This window comes from Patagioenas fasciata, chromosome 5, assembly GCF_037038585.1.
Source record: "Patagioenas fasciata isolate bPatFas1 chromosome 5, bPatFas1.hap1, whole genome shotgun sequence".
Classification (NCBI taxonomy): Eukaryota; Metazoa; Chordata; class Aves; order Columbiformes; family Columbidae; genus Patagioenas; species Patagioenas fasciata.
Genome location: NC_092524.1, coordinates 32162190 through 32186793, shown reverse-complemented (window position 1 = coordinate 32186793; position 24604 = coordinate 32162190). Strand labels below are relative to the sequence as shown.

The following is a 24604-nucleotide window of genomic DNA, read 5'->3' as shown; positions in this document are numbered from 1 at the left end:
CTAGGGCATCTGGAGTTATGTACCAATAACCCTATTGATACTGGAGTCTGTTCTCCATGTATCTTACTCCAGTTTGCATTACTGGCTTCAGTGGCTGCATGCTGGCAGACAACGATAAAATTGTCTCTGTTAGCAGCTGGATCTGTACAAAAGTTGTAGAGGGTGAACTCCTCTGCATGAGTCCTTAGCATCTGAAAGAGTTAATGGTTAGCCAGGTCTCTGGAGCAGGTAGAGACCAGTGCAAGAGTTACTGCAAGAGGCTTTGATGCAGTTAAGTTGTACAGCAGAACTCATCAGTGTCTAATATACTTTCCACCTTTCCACTAAGGACTGTCTCCTGGGTGTGAAATGGAGCTTCTTTTCCTGAAGGATTGGCAAGAATTTGTTTTATATACTGAGAGGCTGTGATTCAGAGGTTTAAGTGACATGTCGGTCCTGCGATAGTGAGAGAGAGTCTGGGAAGAATGGAATTATTGGTGTGATATTCAAGTCTGAAAAAAGCTCAGTTCAGATTGAATCAAATTTTACTTTTCTTACTTTTCTTTAAAAAATAAGAACAAATTCAGTGGGTCCAAAGGTGCACTCTTTTCAGAGTGAGCTGAAGCCTCCTGTTTCCAAACTCTTGGGCAGCTGACGGATGGAGTGATATGCTGTAGTGTCTCCAGTAGCAGTGAACATGGTTTGCCAACCCAGAGGCCCTTATTTCTCTACCTTGTCATTCAATCATCAGCATACTTACCTGGGATGTCAGGTTACTGTTCAGCACTACCTTGTGCTCAGAAGAATTTGAGCATATCCCCTGAATAAATGTCCCTGAATAACACAGGCTGAAGTATTTAAATGGCTCTGAGTTTCCCTTGATTAGGCTACTACACTTCTCTAAGAAACTGGATATTAATCTGAAAGCAAAGCAAGGCAAAAGTCCAATTTTTAGTCATGTGACCTAACCATAACATCACATATCCTTACCCTTTGGCTAAATGACTGAGGGATAATGATCAAGAACACCAGTTTAATGTCTCTACACCATGGTTTCCTGGTCACAATAGTCTCCTGGGAGGTTATCAGTTCTCCTAAACAAACTGAGCACAGATCCTTCAGTTCCAACTTCTCTTCTGGAGGCTTTGTGAGTCTTGTCTGAATTTCTTGGATGCTGCTCAGGGGGAGGGGAGAGGAGGTAGAAGAGTTAGGAGTGAAGTTCCCCCCCTGGGAAGAAGGAGGGATGGGGAGAAGGTGTTTTTAGTTTTGTTCTTATTTCTCATTAATTAATTTCTCTGAAGTCAAGTCTGTTTTGCTCATGACAGTAACTGGTGAGTGATTTCCCTGTCCTTACCATGACTGATGAGCTTTTCCATTATATTTTCTTCCGCTGTCCTGTTGAGGATGAGGAGTGATAGAGCAGCTTGATGGGCATCTGGCAACCAGCCAAGGTCAACCCACCACAACACTGTGACTGTTAGACAACCATAACCAGTTAGACTGGAGCTATGTCCAGTGAAGCATGCAAATCTTTAGATCATTGAAAACAGCCTCTGGCAATAAGGAATCTTGGTGGGTTTGCTTCTGTTAAACGTACTTCTGGAGCATAACAAAACAGAAAGCCCAAGTCCTACTACTGATCTCTGGCCATGTAACTGTGGAAATTCCAGTATCACAGCTCCTGTAGAGGTTGCTTCTTTCCAAAAGCACCTCACTGATGGGATTAGAAGGGATGTCTTGTTCAGCAGTATCCATTTACTATGCATTCACCTCAACTGTTTCTTCCTGGTGATCACATCGGTGACACCCAGATACGGTTTCCTCCAGGCTAGCCACTGGGGAGAGCTAGTGGTGAGAGGCAAATGCCTGTGGTCCTGACTGTTCACTCCACAGTGAACTGGGAGTGTCTTCTTAGAAGACTAGAATGGTCTCGAATCAGTGGACTATCTCTCTTTCACTAAATGGTAGGTGTTGAAAACAATTTCCATACAGAGATCATGTTCTTTCTCCCAGAAAAAACGTATGCATGCAAAACTCTCTGTGGAACTATAGGGCAAAGGTTTCCTTCATGTTTGCATTGTCTTTTTCCTGGTATGGGCTGGCCTCGCATTCAAATCCCACACTAGCAGACTCTGATTTTGCCATGTCTCTACTGGAACCAGCAAGTATGAGCGGATTTTTTTTTTTTTCCTTTTGTTAAAAAAGGGAGTTTCATCAATGTTTCCTGTTGCTTAGTTGTGGTAAAAGTCTGGTCATTTCTTGTTTTATTTCAGCATCTCAGGAGGTTATCTATTAAGCCTTCATGGGGTTAAAAATGAATCCAGATGTGTTTACGCAGTATCTGCTTTAATGCAGTAGGCACAGCTGTTTTTTGGATGTATTCTGGCTAGACTCCAGCATGAACAGTCACATTTTCCCTGTCTCTGAACTCCCTTGTCATTTTAACTATCAACAAGAACACAAGAACACTACTAAGCTTGGTATTTCAAAAAAAGCATGAATTGTGGGTTCTGCTACTGCGAGAAGAAATTTTAAGAATCAGGTATTTATGAATTCATCTGGAGTCGCGGGTTTTTTGCCTCCTAACTTTTGAACCTTTGAGGTTGGATTTTGAGCATTTTCTTGCCAGTGATGCAGTCTAAAAGATTTAAACTGATCTGAAAGTGTGGTTTACTCATATAACGTCAAGGGTTCAGATTTTGGTTTGATCAAATATCATGAAGCTTAGGATATAACTGTGACATCTGGCAGGATGGCCACAGCCAATGGCCAGCAGAGAGCATAGGTGGGTAAAGAAAAAGCATGTGCTGATGTAACTTCTCTATGATGAAAAAGTTGGGCCTACAGCTTGGTCCAGGGCCCGATTTATTTTCTTAGAAGAAAATTCATATTTAAAGGGGAAAGACAATAATTTATATATTCTTACTAAGGCATCAGCAATGTCCAGTTGTTGTCTCTCCTGACAAGGGGAACATAGGTAGCCATGTCTCAACACCACCATTAGGCCCTTTTCTGGGGTGTGTTTTATCTTTCAAGTTTTTGGGGTTCCCCTGCTTCTTGTTCGAGGTGTTGCCATTTTATTTTGGTTTTCCTGTTAGGGTTTATCCTTGTTTATTGTGAACAGAATTGGTTTGAACAGAAAAGTACAGGATTGCTTGTGTGTGTGGAAAAGGTGTGACTTATATTTGAACTCTGTCCCCTGTGGGATGTGTAATAGTAGGATTTGAGTAGCGTGTGCCTTTCATGGCTGGTTGCCAGGCAGGGATTGACCAGCAGGACTGAAAAGAGCTGTAGGCCCGGAATAAAATTATTTCTGTGTCACCCAGTGCTCTTATGAGGCTGCTAGAAACTTCCTATTTTATTTGGAGCTACGTGTGTCCAGGCTTGTCGACAGTTGCCAAGGACATTGTCTCCTTTTATCATCTAAAGCAGTAGTGTGGCCAAAAAGGGAGTAGTGATACCAGTTCTGGAAACTTCATTGCACATCTTGATGTCTTCCCTGGATGATCCAACACGTGGAATTACCTAAAGGTAGAAGCTGCATCTTTCCTTCTGAAAGCAAGGTTCTCTTTCTCATGGTTTCCAATGAACTACTGATGAAACAGGACTCTAAAACTGAAAGACAATCGAAAAGACTAACCCAAACTTAAGACTTTAAAGATATTTTCATAATCTTGGAGACATCTGACATAAAGTAGAGTTGAAATGCTTGTAGCTTTTATAATTGCTGGACCACAATCTATTATTACAGATTGGTAATCTCTGTGTTTCAATATTTATTTGTTTTACTACTAAGCAGAGAACAAAATTGGGGTGGGAAGGGGGGAATTGTCTGTTTTCAAGACAAAACAATAGCAACACGTAAGTTGTTATGCAATGGTTTCTCTAATATCCACATGATTAACAGCACAAGTTTTTCCTTGTAATGCATCCAACAAGATTCCTTTTCCCTTAACAGTTTTCTTTTTGTTATTGCTAAATTCTTTCTTCATGGGATTTTTCAGAGGGTTTCTGAGTTATATGGCATTTGTTAGAGGAAAAAATGGAGCAACCTGAGCAGCCATTGTCTTTGCTTAAATTCAGATCTGTATCCAAAGTGCTGGTATTTTCAGACCTTAGGGATTTGCTTAACTGTGCCTAAAGCCATATCTAGTTGTGAATTGTGTTTAAGTTCAAACTTTAATTAGTCAAAAGCATATCTGTGAGCTGTGATTCAGGCTTTAATTTTAAAGCAAATGTTAAGTTAAATACATTTTTTTTTATAGTTGGGAACTCACTGAAAATGAATAGTGATCTGTGGATAACTGTCTCTCTTTTGATATGCTGCCCACAGCTAAAATAAAACTAGTTGCAAAGGGCCCCACCCCTGCAGTAACTCAAGGTTTAGAACCCACGTGTGTGCTCACACAGGCTACGGGAGCTAGGAACAATTCCAAAGCGTGCATGAGTGCGTGCTTATGACTCTGGCTTTCCCAAGCAAAAGCAAAAACTCTTGTGAAGAAACTTCAAGGCTGCAGGGGTTAAATGAAATACAACTCTCCTTTTCCTGTGCAGTAAGGATTAGTAACCAAACAGAAGCTGGAGAGAAGAGCGTTTGAGAGACACTGTTTGAGCCAGAACTATAGGAAAGTGGGCTTTGAAGCTTGGCTGCAGAGGGGTGTCAGTGTCTCCAGCTTTTGCACTCACCTTGCACAGGTACACACAGAAGGTAAGAGTTAACTTTGTATTCTGGGCTGTCTCCTGATCCCTCTATTGTGATATTTATTTTCTAATAATCTTTTCAGTGTTGTTCGTGCTTTTTAAACTATTTTTCATTTCCCACCTTTTTTGCCTTCATTTAAAAGAGTACAGGAGAGATGAGAGACTGGAGTCCTTATGGATGCAAAATCTTATTTTGTAGAAGGCAGGCAAGAAGACACTCCATGTACTTGGTGAACATAAACCTCTTTCACTCGCAGTTAGCTACACTGAGACTTAATGCAATCAAAACTGCTGTTCCTGACATTATAGGTGAGGGGAGCAGGGAGGTGGAAGAGGAAGGTTTCAGTTTGATAGGATGCTGGACAAAAGTAGCAGGGATGTTGACTGGAGAAACATAATTTTTGCTGGTAGGAATAAAAGCTTGCCCAGGTGCTAGGACTCTTGTCTCTCCAATGATCACCTCTGGAGTACACAAATACTTCTCTTCATGCGCTGAGGGGAGGGAGTGCCTTCTAATCTGCTTTGCATTGCTTTCAGCTGTGTGAGACAGTATCCCTTTGGGGGCTTCCCCCCAGTCAAATGGTGCTGTCAGAGCCAACAGAGCTGCTTGCGAAAAGGGGAGGTTTGCAGGCTTGGATCTGTCACCCCTGAGGAAGCCCGATGCCTTGGTGTTCCTCGTGGGTGGGCAGGTGGAGGCAGAGGAGCAGCTGATTTAAAAACTGAGTTTCAAATCTTTGATGAAGGTAATGCAAGTCTTGGAGTTCATAGTTACTAGGAATAACTGGTGTTAGTACATTTCTTTAGGTCTGTCTTTAAAGACCCTAACAGGGTTTTGTAAACACTTCCACTTATTACTTTTGAAAGTGTCTTCACAATACTTGGAGTTTATTTTACCACTTCTGCATTACACTTACGAGTGCCCTTCAACAGGTTCCCTGCAAGCTGGCTTGCCTCTTAAATATTTCTCTCCTGGCTTCTTAGAGATGTACCACACTCTGCAATGCCAAAGCATTTCCAAGTCTCTGTAGACAGAGCAGCCATGAGAAACCATTCTTTCTGAGGTGCAACATGTTGGTGAGCCAGTGTGCTTTGCAGACGTGTGTTGGACAGCCACATTCTGGATTTTTGGGACAAATGCTCTGCTGTTACAGGGAGCAAATGGAAGTGTTTGTGATGAGCAACAAAGGTAGGTAGGACCATGTATCTTTGGCAATATTTATTCATGTTAGTAAATAACAAGATTAATATTTAAAAAAAAAAAAACAAAACTTGCTGTCTCTGGAAGTTTTGTTTTTAGCATATTTTCCTATCCAGTGCGAGATAATTGAGATTTCTGTTTCAAGCATATTTTCAGGTTCTCATACATTGTGGAGCATCCTGACATCTAGGAGGTGTTTGTTTTTAAAATCTTTTGCTTCATGAATGTAAATTCTTGGTAGCTTCACAGAAATGCTGGGGTTGGGGTAGTTACTCTGAGGCATGTCCATAGTCCAAATCTGTCTACTAGTAAACAGTCTGCTCTGTAGCATTTGAAAAAAGCTGAGTGACAAATTATTTTGAGCTGACTTTTCAAGCAAGGCTGTAGGTTTTTGTTTGCTGGTATCTCTGTGTATGTATATCTATATATGTATATATCTATATATAGAGAGATAGATATATAGATATAAAATAGAGTTAAGTATCAAACAAATGAAGTTGTCTTGATTTTAAGGGGAAAGTGGATATCTCCATAGCATTATAGTAGCATAATGAAGTTAGAGAATGGATGATCTTGAATGCTGTTGCTCAGTAAGTGCAGTACTTTTTGATGCAGATTCTATATGTCTCTTTTTGGGTTGGGTTTGGCTCACCCTCAGATCCAGCTACTTAGCAGCTTGGTAAAAGAGAACACTGGTAGACCTCACCTAATTGAGTTGCTTAAGGGATTACTTGCCTTGCAAATTAGGCCCCAAGGTTCAGTTGGCATCTGTGTGAGTGGCTGTGCCCTGACTTGCTGAAAGAGTTTAGGAAATGGGAACAGAGTTATGTTGTTGCAACTGGTTTTCCTGGTGGTACTTGATTTTGAGCTAAAAGAGCAAATTTTATTCTAAAGAAACACAGGCATTCTGATTAACTGAGGAACCTAGGTGGGAGTGGCAGGGAACCACACACTACAAACCTCTGGTATTGATTGAGGGCCCCTTCTTCTGAATGCAATGTAAATAAGACAAAAAACTGTTCTGTGCTTCAGAACAGGTAGGGCTTAGGCTGCCAGAAGGCTTTCTCTTTGTTCAGAAGGGTCCTCAAATGTTAATAAAATGTTAACCATTTTATTAGATCATGTATGTACTTTGTGACTCATCAACACAAAGCAAACAAATAGCCTTTTTTATAAGAGGATGAGAGCTGCTGTTTTGTGAAAGACCAGCATCTAGAAAAGATAGAATTACAAATATGACAGTTCTCATGCTTCATGTTATAGGCTCATCATTAGTCGGGTGAGGGGGAAAATGTTCTCCTAGTGGCATATTGATGCTCAGTGAACTACAGAGGAAATAAGTTGCTTTGCTGTTAGGTCTGTGGGAAGAATTATACAAAACTGATGATAAACCCCTCAGTGTACCCAGTGTAGCTACTGAGCCTAGACAGTGAAGGATGATTGCTCTGATTCAGTACAGCCATATGCAGTTATGCCCATAGTATGATGGACTTGTCAAAAGAACTTATTTCACTGGAAATTATACTCTGCTGGCTACAGTTTCACTGCCTCATTTTTTAACACTTCTGGTTCCAAAATGTGATTTGTTGTGGTCCAGTTTTGTCTTGGATGATGAATAATAAGGATTACTAGATGTCTGAGGAGGGACTTTAAGAGGATTTGAGTGGGTAGCTACTCATATTCATATTCAATGTACAAACCTCTGTTCATGCTTTCTCCCACAGTAACAAGCTCACCCCCTTGACATGCAGACGAGACGTGCAGAAAACAAGTACCATCCACAGATTGTTTATTTCTCTGCCTGGCCCTTAAAGCGGTAATTGGAGGCTCTGGTTTAGGCATTTGTGGGAGAAACCAGCTTCAGAGTAAAGAACAAATTTATTTTTAGATCACACTGTTGTCATTTTGCTGTGATCACACAGTCAAGCATGTGCTTCCTTTGAGATCTCTCCAGGCACTGCAGTGTGATCGCACCCTCCTAAGATCATTTCTGATGAAGTTAATTTTTAGTGACAGATGAAAGATGCTAGGTCTGGTATCCTTAGAGACAGCAGCCCTAATTCCACTGCTTCATAAGTTTGTTAGCCAAAAGTTCCAGGTTTGTTTTTTTTTTCCTCTTCATTTCTTTTGCAGAGTAGGCCCACTGACTTCTCGGGGGAGGAATTCCTGCTTCATACTGCTGAAGGTGTGTCTGCAGCACAGTAAGGGTGATTCCTTAGGGAACAGATGTACCCACACACGGGTGGCCTGCTTGGCATTTTTACAGATAGATACAGTTAAAACTGAGTTACTTTTTCTTTGTTTTTTTAAAGCTATCTGGTTCCAAAAATGATGTAGAGGCAGCCACAATCAAAACCCACATGAGGTGAATACTCTCATGTTTTCCCATCTATGTTATTAGTCCTGGAGCAAATTTATTTAGAGGTAATGCAGGTGTTCCTTACGAATACTACAAGCATACTGTTGAATGTGGTGCTAGCAACCTCTTGGTGAACAGAGATGCAGATCTTGAAAAGAGAAATAAAATAATTTGCATTGTTTTAAAGTTTCCTTTTGAGATCACACTATTTTAAAAAACTTTTTAAACCCCTTGCACGAGTCAGAAGACTGCCATATGTATATTTACGATGGAGTGAAGTTAAATGAAATTGGAAGTAATTTTACAGCATTGAAATCCTTTCTTTTCCTAAAGAATTCCCCAGGATTTGAATTGGAAGGGATTAATCTCAGCTAGCTGACACTGAGCAATGCTCAGTGTTGGGTAATATATTATTTCAGATCAGGCAAAATAAGGCATATAATTGAAGCTTGAGCTGTGACAGGACAGTAGTAAATGTGAATGGTTGTTAGCTATTCCTTTTCAATTATGTTAGTGTTTGAGATATTATATCCTTGTCATGTATTTTCCATAGGCAGTGTATGGCTTTTTGTTGCGATGTTAACTGTCTAAATTACTCTCCATGCACTTGTCTTTATCCCTATGTGCTCCCAGATTTAATTAGCAGCTAAGAACAGTAAGGCTACCAAAATAGAAGGCAGAATCCTGTCTTTACTCCTTATAATAAATCCCTAGCCGCAAACCTAATAGTGGAACACTGGCTGCAGAAAATTGAATCTTGGCTGATACTAATAGGGAGACAGAAAACTGTCCTCATGAAATACTGTATTAGCTCCTGGCATAGTCACCACATTTACTTGGAAGATGCTGCTTCCCTGACCTAAACCTTAGATGCTTCACTGTGGATTTTGGAGAGTGAGACAGAAGCAGGTCAGCCTCTTCCCTACCCCCAAGTAGGGCATGGCATGAAGCCTCACTAGGGCTTCTGTGTGTTTCCAAGTCTGATCTTGCTCTTACACCTGACGATTTTTCAGTTACGGTTTTGTGTAATTTTAGCATTTGGATTAAAGCTGTGTGACAGAGGCTGCTACAGCTTCCTCAGGTGTTGCTGAACTTGGCATTGCTGTAGAAGTCCTCTGTAGAAATGTTGTCACTCTGAGTCAGCCGCATTAAGTGATGTCCCAGTGAAGATTTCTGTGCCTGTCATGAATCAGGCTGAAGGCTGAGATGAAAGCCTCTTGATAGAGCGATCAAGAAGATGCTTGTATGGCACCACTGCTCAGTTCTCCAGCCAGATGGTGCTCTGCTGCTGTGCTTATTAGTAAGTTTTTGTACCTTGTTTGTTTGTTTAACAAGGTGAATGTTAAACTTTCAGCTAGAATAACTTTATCTTTCATAATGTGCGAAATATGGCTGAAAGTATATCTCAGCAGGACTAATTTCTTGATGAAGACTCTTCAACTCCTAACATGCATTTTGAGTGAATTAATAAATCTGGATACCAATGGTAAAGATATCTCCTTAAAACTTTTATTTGTGCAACTTGTGTCATGCTCTTCTTTATTTTCTCTCCCACTAAGCCCTTCCAACCAGTCTTGTATTTAAACACATCTTTATAAACATCTATCTGTTGCTTTGTATATAAGCAGCTCTTCATGAATGTGGTTCATCCTGTGGTCAAGGCAAAGGAAATTTGGCATCCTCCCACTTCAACAGGAATGTGCACACTAATTGGCTTATCTGCCCTAGCCCAAAGGACATCAGGTCCAGGATTTTCTTTGGAAAAATGTCAAACAAAACATGGTTTACTGTAGTTACAGAAGAAAACAGGCATATTAAGAAGTATCTTGCATGTGGCATCCTTTGCCTAAAGGGGTGATTAGTTTCTTGGTTCCTCTGGGCTGTGTGATGTGGTTCTCCTGCTCTCCCAACTCTACTCTCAGCCTAAATGAAAGGAGCTTTTTCCCTACCCTGGATCTTTGCTCCATGGAGCCCCTTTTTCTCCTCACTTTCATCTCATGCTTTGCTGTTGGTATGTATTTTCTCCTTTTAACTCTTCCACTGAAAGCTTAAAAGGTGCTTCTCAGTAGACAGGGCAAGTAAAAGGAAGCTGGAACTGAGATATGTTGGACATTTGAGTGCAAAGCAAAAATCATAATGTCTTTAGAAAATGTAATAAGTCTAAAAGCTAAAAGACTTTGCTTTGAGTAAATGGCTAAAAAACAATATGCCAATGGATAACTGGGCAAAATATTACCATCCTTTCTGACTTCCCGCCTCCTTCAACCAAACTTCTGAAAATACAACAGCTGAGTAAGAAATGATGTGTTAAAGCGGGTTGGAGTTGGGAGTGGAGGAACAGGAAGGAAAACTCTGAAAAGGTGTGAGCAGTGGTATCACAATGGCAACTTCTGCCTTGCTGTTGGACGTGCTAAACTTTACAATAAGTAATGTCTATCTATATTGCAACAGGCAAATATTTATTGCAAAGGCAGCCAACCTGTGGCTCGCAAGCAATGCAAAAGCAGCTTCTGTGTCAGGGCTACCTCAGATGGGAATAATAGAGCTGTGCTGGGTAATTCAAATCCTCAGCTGGGAGATGAAATGAGCTTTAAGGACCTGCTGAAGTATCGCTAGGTGGCTTTGCTACTCCCAGAACAGTCCCTGACCCACAAATGTGGTATGTGTCTTTGGCCAAAAGATTATTTAGAAATGCTATTCACATGCAAAAGAAGACCAATCTGATAGGCTCAACAGAGGAGAGCCATATAGGACTGGCTGTCAAATTATTTTCAAAAAGAACTGAGAAAAACCGAGACCAATAAGCCTATGAGCAATGGAAGTCATGAAACCTGTGCTCTTCTGACTTTGTGATCTGATTCTGTAGTGTCTAAACATCTTAAGTTCATGTTTAAGCAAGGCTGGATTATTTGTAACATCTTTCAAGTTTGGATTCCCTCTCATTGGGGAGGAAAAAAGTCATCTGAACAGGTTAAAAAATTCTAACGTGTCTCTCTGTCCTGGCCTAGTATTATTTCCCTCAAACAAAAGTTAAATTTATGTTTAGGAAACCTTGAAATTAGCCAACTGATTCAAAGTTATTTTTACATATATATATATATACACGGGCAATGTAGATGTTGTTTTCCTAGGAACCTGGATGTTTAGAGGTTATTTGTAGAAGATGCCAAGTTTAAGTAAGCAATCTTGAACCTTGGTTGTGCGCTGGAAGGTGGAGTTTGCACAAATATAAAATAAATACAGGAGTCATTAAAACTGTCCTTGATTCTGAAATGTACTCCTTGTCTTAATGAAGATTTGATTGATCTTGCTAAGCCTGTATGGCCCTGGACAAGAATTTGCAACTCAATGTTTTTACAGCAGTTCATTTCTGGCTCCATTATAGAGAAATCTCCATGTGTTGTTTCTAGACCTTCTATTTGTTAAGACAAAAGCTTCTTTCCTGAGTGGGTTCAGTGTTAAGCCCTGAAATAATGGTGCTTATCCCAATTTCCATTTGTACTGGAGTTCTTGTCCAGAGCTATGAAATTCCAGCCATTTCCTTTGTGGTGCTCTGGCCCTTCTGTCCACAGTGCCAGGGAGAAGGAGGTGCTGTGGAGGCAGTTCAGAAAGGGCACTAGAACATCCTTTCAGAAGTTTCTGAAATTTCCACAATATATGAATGGATCCATACTGTTTTGGAATAGAAGTAAGGGTCCTGAGCTGGTAAAGTCAGAGCCAAGTTTGAGCTTCTCTTTGTTCAGAAGAGCTTGGGCCAGCATCTCTTAGTCCAGCATCTGGGCTCTTTTTGACACAACTTACAGAAGGCTGGAACCAGTCATCACTTCAACCCTTTTACTCGCCTACCCTGAACAGTTAATGCCAGATGTGGCTGGCTAGGCAATTTGAATCTCTTGTGGTGTATGGAACAGATACTTTAGCTGGGTACTCCACTAGTTCTGGTTCAAGATTCTGGTTGCTTGTTACTTACTTCGAACTGATTCTCATAATCTCTCTCACTGAGCTAACTTCATATTTTAGCTCTATGGCAGGAATTTCTCCGTGTGAGCTTTCCAGCAGCTGTTCCATATCTTGAGCATAAAGTCACCATTTCCCCTTAGGCCTTGCTGCTGTTTCAGGATGGAGGGGGTGGCGATGCTGCTCTAGCACACAGTGGGAAAAGGGAGCTGGGGAGGGTTGAAAAGAGCTGAAGAAGGGCAGGAGGCACAGGGAGCAGCAGCTGCTGTTGTTACAAGTGAAAGCACTGCAAAACACTGTCCTTTTCATTCCTTCCCCCGCACACCCAGCCTTCGGTGAGAATGGCAAACAAGCAGAATAAACATATGCTGATGTATCCCAAGTCCTACAAGGAGTGAAAGAGCTGTTAAATCTAGAAACAGAACTTGACCTTTTTTCAAAGGCTTCAGGCAGATTCCCCAATCCCATCTGTGTTGTTCCTGGTTAAAAGGAAGGCAGAAGGGATCAATGCTGAATACAAAATCTGAGGAAGCTTTTAAAATAACAAGTTTGTTGAAGCTCAGAGAATCAGACATGAGATTAGTTCTGCAGTGGGGGACTTAATAGAATACAGAAGGCCTTGTTCTTCCTTCTGACCATCCTTCCTGGAATCTGTTGACTAGTTTAATAGGGCTGGATGGTCTAAACTTTTTATTGTGAAATTTGAGCCAGATGTTAGACATATGACTGCAGTTTCCACGCAAGTGCAATACCAAAAAAATACAGGTGAGCACCAGAGCTGTAACCTCTTGCTTCTTTAATGCAGGAGATTGTCTCAAACATTAACTGCTGTCTCTAGTTGTCTCCTCACTGAATCTTTTTATTCCATCTGGCTGAAAACCTCCACCAACCTGGTGAGCTAATTCTCTAGTCTCTTCTCCTGGAGCCCAGCTCCCTCTCCATCTCTTGGCTCAGATGCCAGGAGAGACTGAGTGGGCAGCCCATTAGTCACAGAGCAAGGCTGCTGGAGCAAGCGATGTGACTTCCACGGCCATCTCTGTGAACCTGGCAGGTGCTGGAAAGGAAGACGGAGAGAGAGGAATGCTGGGGAAGAGAGATTTTTTTCTCTGGGCAGTAGGAAGAGGAGCTGATCAGTCTCAAAGATTTACCTCAGTTTGACACCAACACCATTCAAGGAAGACACTGTTTTTACAGTGCCCTTTGCTTGTGGTTTGAGAACATTATAAGCTGCTTCTGAAAATCTTTGTGGTTTGTACACACAGAACTTGTAGCAAAAGGGTCTCTCCTGGCTGTCCTTATCCCATGAACGTGATTTGGCAGTTGGATAGGCTTGTGACGCAGATCTAACATGTTTTGGCTATTGGCCTCAACAGCAGAGATTGTATTTGGCCTCTTGTGGATGGCATCTCCAAGTTGTTCCTTCGTTGACTTGAATGGGAGGAGTAGTAACATGTGTGGGTGATACAGAGTACACAGTCTTCCCTCAGTTTCTTAAGAACAACTAACCCGAAATTAATGGAAGCCTAGTCATATAAAAAGCTTCTGTAGCTTCATTTTCTTATTAATCAAATGATTGGTGCTCAGCATATAAGGAGAGAAGCTTACCAGTTCTTGTTTTCCCAGTTTGATTTTCCCTGTTCAGTACTATTTTGCACACAGAATTTCGTGCAACTGGATTTTCAGCACTCAGTGGCTTTTACATCTGAAAAGAAAAATATTAAAAACAAGTTTTCATTCCCAGCACTGTAAATGTTGGGAGTGTCAAAATCCATGGTATAAATGGACTTACAGAGTTGAAATCAGCTGTGATTCAGTGAGGCCTAGCACTGTAAGAAAAATGGTTGCTCATCATAAAGTAACCTGAAATACACAAATACTAGATCAAGTAGGTTTCATTTTCGGTATATTTTGTTTCTTAATTGATATTCTTATGCAACAATTACTTTATATCAATATTATCATTGCTAATAGTGATATGCATTCTGTATTTTGGATTTAATAGGTCAGACTAAAGGAGTTTCATATGAAGTTTTACTGTTAAAACAGATGTTGTTACAATGACCGATGAAACTATTCTTCCTTGCTGCTTTTATGCATTCTAAAAGGAAGATTTCTCTATCTTTCCTTTTCCCAAGCTAGAAAGAAGCTTAGACTAGGTAGAACTGTGCTAGGAATATCTAATCCATCTCTTCGTTCTGGGCTCAATCAACTGGTCATGAGGTCATGAGAAAATGGTCACAAGAAACAGGCAGTCTCTAGTGGCAAAAGTGTCTGTAGTCACAGCTGTAAAAGCTGGTGAGTGGTGGTTGGTGTGGGCTTGGTTGCTGCAACTCAAAAGACGAAGAATAAAGTAGCAATGGGCAATGGACCAATGAAGTATTGTGGTCCCAAATGTGCATAAAGCCTGGATTTTTAGGAACTGTTGTATCCTGTTGTATGCTGCCCTACCAGTCTCTGTGGACTGATATCCTTTCTAGCTCTGCAGAGGGATATAAAGACTGATGGTTGAATCTAGCTATAGCTGTCCATAGTGAACTGTAGGATTTTAAACAAGCAAGATCACATAAAGACAGACATGAAGCTTCACAAAGGAGGAATATAGAATAAAATGTACAGAAATGTTAACTCCGGAATTTCTTACCTTGGGTTGGTTGAAATAATTAAAATCTTCAAGTATTTTATCATATGTATATGTAAAAGGGTGAGAGGGAAGACATGCATCAACATGCATCTTCCACTGTGCCCGGGGACGGTGTTCTCGTCATTCCAGAGGAGAGTTCAGAGAAATATTTTCACTCCATAATTACATTCCGACTTTATGTGCAGGATGATTTGTCTTTGCAGTTGCCATCATCTATTCAGGGAGTGTAGTGATAAAACCATTTTTCTACTCTCACCTTGATTTTAGTTCTACCTTTGTTTGTACTGCATGGTATTTTAGCTTTCCCGCTGTACACGCAGCAAAGAAGCAAGCAATTCTGATCAATAGTCTTTCTGTTCCCACAGGCAGAGATGAAGAACTTGTTCCTTCTGCTCATGCTAGCAGTGATGCCACTTTCTGCATTTTCGGTAAGTAAAAGCTTTTCTGAACACTGTTATGAGAAATGAAAGACAGTTCTGCGAAGGACTGTCAACATCTACAACTCAAGTGTTTTATAGAAAGCATTCCTGAAAGAGCTAATAGGTTCAAGTCATTAGGCCTACTGTGGTACATGTTTTGAAAAATCTTACATGGCAATTAAACAACAAAATTCTTGTAGTGTCTTTGTGTCTGGTTTGTTATCTGCTTCAAACCTACAGAGATTTGTCACCTGAAGTAAAAATAAAAAAGAGTCTTTGGTTAGCTGTTTTTTCCTCTCTTTTCTTTTGTCTTAGTGTCTAAGCCACATAGTTTATCTTTACTGGGGGAGATAATCTTTAGTTCAGCCAATTTGATTTTGTCAGAAAAAGAATGCAGCTATTAGGAACTGGGGTTCCTCATCCTTTTTGAGAGAGAAGTAGGATCTTTCTGAAGTAAATTCAGTTTGAGAACAGTTTCTCTGAGTTTAACTTCAATTATATTAATTAGTTGGACATCTGAGGTAAAAGGTGGCCTGCTGAATAGAGTGGAAGTGTTAGCAAAGGAAGAAGTGTTATGTTTGTTAGGTGTAAAGGAAGAGAGAAGAGGGGGAAAAAAAGAGGTAATTATCACCTGGAGTAAGCGTTTTGTGGGAGTAGTGAGAAACTATAAATATGCCATTAAAATTAATGAATCCGTAACTTCTAATCTTTAGTACGATTATGAATTTCTGCTCCTGGATTCAGCATTTGCAAATGCTTTCTAGGCCTTCTTTGAAGATCAGGGATGAGGGACCAGAAATTAAGCAGTTTGTTAGTCATCATAGATTTCCTATCTTACAGATGGAAATAGGCTTAAAGAAGATCTTAGTAGCTCACATGTAATAGAAGATGGAGTTATATTTTAAAAGAATCAGAAACATAATGCACTGTACAATTAATCTGTTCACCTGCCTATCTCCCGCCTGGTGAATTTTTGGAAGGGAAATGACTGAAACACCCTGCAACTGTGAAGGCTGACGTGTCTTTGTAGCATTAGACTGTCTCCTGCATGCAATCAGTAGTTCCTCTTGAAGGCATGCTGCATGAAAGGAGAAGGTTTTGCTTGGCCACCATTTAATTTCAGTTTCCCAGACATGCTGGATCTGTCCAAGCCATGAGGAAACAGAATGATCCGGCAGCACTGAGGCACTCTGCTGTGGTAATTCTCCATTTTCCTTTTTGGGAGGGAAGAGAGAAATGGTGTTGGCTTCACACGGGCCATTCTTTACCAGATGCTAATGCAAATAGGCTGGACCATAACAAGAGGGGGTCAGCTTCTAAGAGCTGGAGCTGGCAGGACTGATTGTAGGGATGCCAACGCAAGTTTGTGCTAGATCAGACTATGCACCAAAAGAGTAATTGGGCTGCCTGAACTCCCACAGCCAGGACAGCACTGGAGAAGCAGTGACTGCACACCTCTGTTCCACTGCTGCAGAAGAGGAGTGGTAGACCTGCTGCTATAAATGCAAATTTTGTACATCTGTGATGGGAGAAAAGAATGGAAGAAGAGGATGAGACTGAAAACAGAGGCAGGGAATGCTGCATGATTGGAAAATAAGTTGGAGAATTGCTTGCTGTTCTGCACCATTCTCCACTCCTTTAGGGCTTCACCTGACACAGCAAGCTTATTAAAATATAACTTTAATCCATGTCAAATGGCACTGAAAAGATCCCTTCCCTGTGCTGTTCTTTTGTAATTCCCAGTGGCAGAGGTGTAAGAGATAGTCAGGTGTCGTGGTGCATATCCTCACACTGATGGAGAAACACTTCCCTTAATGTGTAGTAGCATGTCTCTAACAAATTGAGGCTCTGTCACTTTAACTCTGGTAAATACTCGATCCAGAGCAGCCTTGTAGCTGAGAGGGCAGCACTTGTTTCTTTTGGTATCAAATGAGCTGCCAGTATAGCAGCCCAAGGGTAGAAAGGCGGGTCACCTCCAGCTGTGCAGTGAATAGTGCACACTCCGGGCAGAAGAAGGTGATGGTGGGAGAACGAAAAAGAGCAGAAGCAGCACAGATGAGCATGTGCGGGTTTTATTCCGGAATGAACTGCCTACCTCTTAGATCCATCCTGTCCACCGATGCAAAAAATGGTTGCTTCTCAGACACCTTTTGTCCCAGAAGCAGGAAAGCATGAACTTGCAAACACACGGACCAGTGGTGCTAATGGGAGTACAGCTATAAACATGTGAACTGCAGGCTTACGCAAGGCCAGAGAAGCTGGGTCTACAGGGATTCATGTTTGCTTGTGATTAAAGGACATAGATTGTTGCCTGCAGTTCTTTATCTGTTCTTCCATTTTTGGAGTGGAGTAGCTGAAGTTGGTTTTATTTTATCGATTGTTAGGCTGGGGAAAGCAGCAAGCAGAATAAGGGCAGAAATGTTGACAGGGCTGAGCCATCAGGAGCAGCTGAAGCTATTGCCTACATCTTCTCTCTGCTCACAGTCTGAGAGCGGCTGATTTATCTGGCAGACATGACAGGCAGCATTAAGGAGCAAGCTGCTGAGGATTTCCTGCCTGGGGTTCCATCCTTAGTGGGACCAACTAAACTCTTCACTTCTTTCCAGCAAGAATATGGAACTGGTCTTACCACACAGCACCTGTGGTGTCTGTGCCTTTTCACCAGGTCACCCTTTACTTGTAGCTCCTTTATTGTTTGCACTGTGGTAGTATTAGAAGGTATAGCTGGATGGCCAGGAGGAGTTGTGTTTAGGGGTTATACAAAGAGAAAACAAAGATGTCTCTCCATCTTATACCCTAGCTGTTAAAACAGACTGAGACAGAATAGTCTAGGGCAATTTCAGGTCATCCTGTTATTGTTTTCAGGAAGGCTGTGAGCAACAGCAACAATGGAAAATGCCAAGTTCAAGTGTTTTTGTCATGATTCCCCCTGTGTTTTCAGAGAAGGATAAAGTGATATAAAACTGGCTGAGCCCTGTCCATTAGCATTACTGATAGAATGGTGCTTCTGGTGATTTAGGGAAAAAAAATTCTGAAGGTTTTTCCATGTGAATAACTCTTCTATTATTGTTGCGTGCATATATTTGGCGTGATTGCGTGTGTGTTGTATGCTTTGGGGTTGCTTTATGTTTATTAAGCATGACACTAATCAGATTTCTCTCTGCCTCAATTTATTTTTTTCAAGTGTGATTTCATACTAGCAAATTTTTGCATCTGGAATTCCTTCTTTCCAGGTTGAAAATGTCTTATCTGCCCACATCATGGGACTGTTTCAGGGGAAAGTTGCTCATCAGGAGAAGAGTTTTGTTTAAACTTTTATGATCTGTAGGCATTCTCCTGGAGAAGCTGGCAGCTCATGGCTGGATGGGTATACTCTGCAATGGGTAAAGAACTGGCTGGAGGACCAGGCCCAAAGCGCTGTGGTGAACGGAGCCAAATCCAGTTGGTGGCTGGTCACGAGTGGTGTTCCCCAGGGCTCAGTATTGGGGCCAGTTCTGTTTAACCTCAATGATCTGGATGAGGGGATCAAGTGCACCCTTAGTAAGTTTACAGATGACACCAAATTGGGTGGGAGTGTTGATCTGCTGGAGGGTAGGAAGGCCATACAGAGGGATCTGGAGCAGCTGGATCATTCAGCTGAGGCCAATTCCATGAGGTTCCACAGAGCCAAGGGCCAGGTCCTGCACTTGGGTCACAACAACCCCAGGCAGCACTACAGGCTCTGGGAAGAGTGGCTGGAAAGCTGCCTGACAGAGAGGGATGTGGGGGTGTTGACTGACAGCTGGCTGAACATGAGCCAGCAGTGTGCCCAGGTGGCCACAAAGGCCAGCAGCATCCTGGCTTGTATCAGGAATAGCATGGCCAGCAGGACTAGGGAAGTGATTGTGCCATTGTATGCCATGCTGGTGAGGCCCCACCTTGACTCTTGTGTTCAATTTTGGTCCCCTTATCATAAGAAGAACATTGATGTATTAGTGAGAGTGCAGAGGAAGGTGACGAAGCTGGTGAGGGGCCTGGAGCACAAGTCTGGTGAGGAGCAGTTGAGGGAACTGGCGCTGTTTAGCCTGGAGAAAAGGAGGCTGAGAGGAGACCTTATTGCTGTCTACAGCTACCTGAAAGGAGGTTGTAGCATGGAGGGTGTTGGTCTCTTCTGCCAAGTAGCAAATTATAAGACAAAAGGAAATGGCCTCAGGTTGTGCCAGGGGAGGTTTAGACTGAATATTAGGAAAAAATTCTTCACAGAAAGGGTTGTCAAGCATTGGAACAGGCTGCCCAGGGAAGTGGTGGAGTCACCATCTCTGGAGGTGTTTAAAAGGCATTTAGATGAGGTTCTTAGGAACATGGTTTAGTGCTAGAGTTAGGTTATGGTTGGACTCGATGATCCTGAGGGTCTCTTCCAACCAAAATGATTCTGTGATTCTATGATTAGCTGATAGATCATATTCAATACTCATATTTGTTCGTAGATAGTACTGCAGGAGTGCTTAAAGTGAAGGCTGGTCTGAGGCTTGGCTGAAAATCATATTGAAATACTTTTCGTATGGATAGTACTGCTTTCTAGGGCTTATCATTTCTAGGTTAAAATTATGGTTTAAATTTCTTCTAAAGAAATGAACACTGTCCTTTTTTAAACACTGTTAATCTATTGAGTAAACTTCTAAACTGCAGATCTGACAGAAAGTGAAAAAGGTAGAGAAGAACCTCAAAGTTAAAGTCACACAGAAACAGTGAAAATTACTGTGAGGAGGGAGAAAGAGGAGGAGATTTCATTAAGGTTCTTATTGAAGGAAAGGTAAAAAAACATGCACAAGAATAATTTGGCTGGGTAGGACCAGTTCATTTTGCCTTATACCCTGTCTCCAGCTAAGTCGCAGACATGTCTAGGAAAAACTATAAAAAGAATGGTAAGTAAGTACAATTTCCCCAGTACAATTCCAGTCTCCAGTTACTTGTAGTTTACGAACCCTATGAGTGGGATATGACTATTTCTCTTGCTTGAATTTGGTCAGTGTCTCCTTGAAGCCATATAGACTTCCAGCATCACAGCATTTCTGTCATATCACCAAGATCCAGCACCTGAGTGGTATAGATCAGCTCATATGTAATAAGCTTATTTGTTAAGATATGATTTGTGCTTTCTCTTCTGCATCACTTAAGTTACCTACATGAAATTTCAACTGTCATTTTAGTTACAGGTCACATATACTGTAATGTCTTTCCGTAGTTCTTTGCAATATATCTCTGATTCCCTATTGTCCTTTATAACTCTGAATTATCCTTATCAGCTGCCTTCGTTGCTGGTGTTTTTGGTGTAGCTTATAAATGTGTTGAGCAGTTCAGGTTCCTGATGGAATTCTGCTGTTAATGTCAGTTCTTGCAGTAGATGGAGATTTCACTCCTACCTGTTTTTGCCTTTGGGACTCCTGCTCATCATTCATGCGAGGACTTTCCTTCCAGCTGCTTAGCTTCCTTCGAAGCTTTAAGTGTTGAAAACGTTTTGGAAATCTGAGTGTATCTGACAGGTTACCCTTGTTGACATCTTTGTGAATCTCTCAAAGAACTGCAATAATCTTAGAAGGATTTGCCTTCTAAAAAAATCCTCGTTGACTTTTTCCCAAATATACTGTATTTATGCAAGTGCCTGTTAATATTGCTCTTTGTTACAATTTCTATTGATTTATTAGTAGATGTCTGGTTTACACTATGTGGTGTATAGCTTATAGAATAGTTTGGTGTGGAACATCTTCACCTAGATCAGGTTGCTCAGAGCTTCGTCCAGGCTGGCCTGGAATGTTTCCAGGGACGGGGCATCCACCACATCTCTGAGCAACCTGGGCCAGTGTTTTGCCACCCTCATTGTAAAAAAAATTCTTACAAATCTAAATCCAAATTCTTCTAAATCTACCCTGGTTTAGTTTAAAACCACTACCCCTTGTCCTATTGCAACAAGCCCTGCTAAAAAGTTTGTCCTCGTCTTTCTTATAGACCTCTTTTATGTACTGAAAGGCCACAATTAGATTTCCCCACAACCTTCTCTTCTTCGGGCTAAACAAGCCCAACTCTCTCAGCCTGTCCTCACAGCAGAGCTGTTCCAGCCCTCTGATTGTTATTTGGCCTCCTCTGGCCCCTCTCCAACAGGTCCATGTCTTTCCTGTGCTGAGGGCTCCAGAGCTGGACACAGGACTCCAGGTGAGGTCTCACCAGAGCAGAGCAGAGGGGCAGAATCACCTCCTTCCACCTGCTGGCCACGCTCCTTTTGATGCAGCCCAAGATACGATTGGCCTTCTGGGCTGCAAGTGCACGCTGCTGGCTCATGTCCAGTCTTTCATCCGCCAATACCCACAAGTCCTTCTTGGCAGGACTGCAACTGCTCTCAATCCCTTCATCTCCCAACCTGTACTAATACCAGGGGTTGCAGTTCCTTGAGTTGCCCTGGGACCCTTTTGTAAACTGGTGTCATATTTTCCAGTTTCCAATAATCAAATGCCAAGGTGGTTTTAGCTGAGAGGCTTGTCTACTAGTATGTAAGGGTTTATCCATTTCAACTTGAGTTCCTGGTAGGTCCCTTGGATAAACGACTTCTGGTGACTTCATACTGCGCGTTTCATCCATATTTCCAAATAAGTTTGGGCTCATAAAGTTTTCTCACAATCCCCCTCTTTGTGGAGTTTTCTGAGTGTCCACAATTTCTTCCACAAGGATTCCAAGAATTAATTTGACTTCTCTGCAGTGGCTGTATGTATTTAGAGAGTACTTTTTATAGCCTAGTCAGTTCCAGGCCACCCGGAGTCTCTGGTATGCTTTCCATTTTGGAAAAGTAGCTATTATCTACTCTGATCACCAGCCAGCAAGCCAGCACAGTCCAGTGAGACAGCATGTGTGAGACAGCAGCCATGTTCTTCGAGCAGCAACTGTTTGAGTGGTGTAACATGGTGTTTTGTTGCCACTTGTTAGTCTGGAAAAGCAGCACAACGAATCATGGAACAATTCAGGTTGATTATCTCTAGGCCCTCAGAGGTGCCCAAGGAGTGAGGGAAACACCAGGGGTAAGAACATGGCTGAGATTTAGGTTGTTTGGACCTGTGACTGCACACCTTCACTGCTCACTTTGGACCGTATTGTAAATTGATGTTTGCTTTGATAGCTTGCTAGTATTTTGGTTGCGTTTGAATTGCAACAAGCCATGAGGAAATTACTCATGCTGAATTGCTAGTCCATGTTTGGTTATATGAATTTTGTGGATCACTGCATGCCTGCAATGTTTCTGTATGGGAAGCACAGTCCTCTTCCCATGCATAGTTTCCTATCCATCTCATCAGACTGACTGAGAAATCTTTCAAGGACCCTTTCTGAAGTACTCCTACATACTGTCAATATTTTCTGTCTTTTGGAGTCAAGTCCCATTCATAGCTCTCCTTCCAGTGCCTGTTTCATTTATAAAAATAAATACTATATATAAGTATATATTATGCTACCTGGAGTCCTTTTCCAGATCTGTGTGTGCGTCTGATTCGTATTGGTATTGTCTCTAAAAGCAAAGTCTGGAGCTCTGGTGGCTCGGAGGCAGAGTCTTTTTACTCTCTGGTTATATCAGACACAGTTGGCCTAATAACAGCAGATGCTGCCATTACATTAGCAGTGCACCTATCTAGGATTTGATGAAAGCACTGCAGTGTTCACAGAAGTGAAATCACTGGCCTTCTCAACTTTTATACCACAGCAGCCTGTTTACCAATGAGCACCGAGAGCATCTGGTGCCAGAGCCATGTGCATCATCAATATCCTCAGAAGCTCTGCATTTCTCTTGTCTTAACAGGCAATAAAACTGGATACAGCAGTTGGGCATTAATTGACTGTCTGTTCTGGATGTTTTAGAAGGCAAGTAAGATGGTTGTATGCTTTCTATGGTTTTTTCTGAAACATTAAAATATTGTTGCAGATGAATTATTTTAAACACTCTTGATTGAGCAACAATTTGAAATTTATTGAGGTAGGTCACAAGTTTAATACATGATTTCCACTGGCACTTGATTGACAGCTGATTAATAAAGTGATTTAAAACAATTTGCTGGGATTTGTTATAATCAAAACAGAGACTTGGTCAGAGATTTGAAAATGGCAAGGGTCACAATGTACTTACAAAGAAATAAATAAGATTACACACATATGCACACAGATATATAGATAAAAACACCTATATACAAATTTATAAATCTCACACTCATGTGCGTGTTAATTCATGGATAGTTGAATGTATGTAGGGGTATACCTGTAGGTAAATTTAGTGAATTACTCATTTTTAATGTGTTTGACATTCTCAACAGGAATTCCTTGAGTCTCAAGAAATCTATCTTTGCCCAATCAGCAGACGATAATCAAGCAACATGAAATTAGGCCTTTGGATACTTGCAAAATCATCAGTAGACAATCTTTGACTCTTCGTGAAACCAGCTCTGGCAGGTGTCCCTGTCAGAGGGCAATGCAGGTCACAGCCCCTGGCAACCCCAGAGAGCTCAACCGGCCTCACTCAGAATTGCTTTTTATAGGGTTGTGAGATCATTTACTTTAGTCACTGTTTTTCCACTCTGACCACTCACTTAGGATGAGGTGACAGTCTGACATTTTTCCACCACTTGTCTATGTCCAGAATTTTTCAGATCATACAGTTCCATGCCATCCTGCTCAAGCTATGATGTGGGTTGCAGGTGCATGAGGCTGTCAGCAGTGACCGACCGTTGCCACCTCCCCGGACAGATGGGGGATCTTTCCCACCAGGGCAGGATCCCCAGGAGCATGGAGGGGGTACCTCAGGATTTGGGCTCACTGCATCTGTGCAATGGGAATTGTTCTCCCCTGCATGCTTGACTTACCCTGCTATCCAAGTGGTCCAGAGGTAACTGCAACCACCACAAATATGTACCTGTTGCAGATAAAGGATCTGTGTTCTTGTATGCATGCTAGACTGAAGCAAGAGGGAAATGGAGTTGAGTGAATCAGAAACAGTGATTAAGTTTATAGATTTTTATTTCTGGGGTCCAGGAGGAACTGGGATTTAGCCTGGCTGGCAACAGAGTCTGAAGAGAGTAGAGAGAGGCTTTAAGAACAGAAACTAGTAAGAGCTGATAGCGTGTAAAAACATCTTCTCATAAGATTATGTAATAATAGTTTTCTTATTAATATGCAGCTTTATATTTGCCTGCATACACATACATGTAGTTGCTGAAGTAATGAGGACTGTGCACAGATTTCTGAATGTTGGAGTTCGACCCCATTAAAATATTTCTGTAACTCTATACAGCTTTGAGAGGATTCTTCTGGCTGATGCTTCTTTTAGGGTATATATGAATGGA

At 41.6% G+C, this 24604-nt stretch overlaps 1 protein-coding gene across 2 annotated transcripts in view; it reads left to right on the top strand.

The window, feature by feature from the left end:
• Positions 1-5379: 5379 nt before the first annotated feature.
• The window catches only part of PAPLN (papilin, proteoglycan like sulfated glycoprotein), a 49153-nt gene continuing 29928 nt past the window's right edge, over positions 5380-24604 (top strand). The window contains exons 1-2 of one of the 2 annotated variants that reach the window (XM_065839392.2): positions 5380-5423; positions 15201-15263. In XM_065839392.2, coding sequence (XP_065695464.1) covers positions 5418-5423; positions 15201-15263 — 69 coding nt within the window. In that variant the 5' untranslated portion in view covers positions 5380-5417. The remainder of the gene's footprint in view (positions 5424-15200; positions 15264-24604) is intronic. The other variant, XM_065839393.2, reaches the window with a different exon arrangement.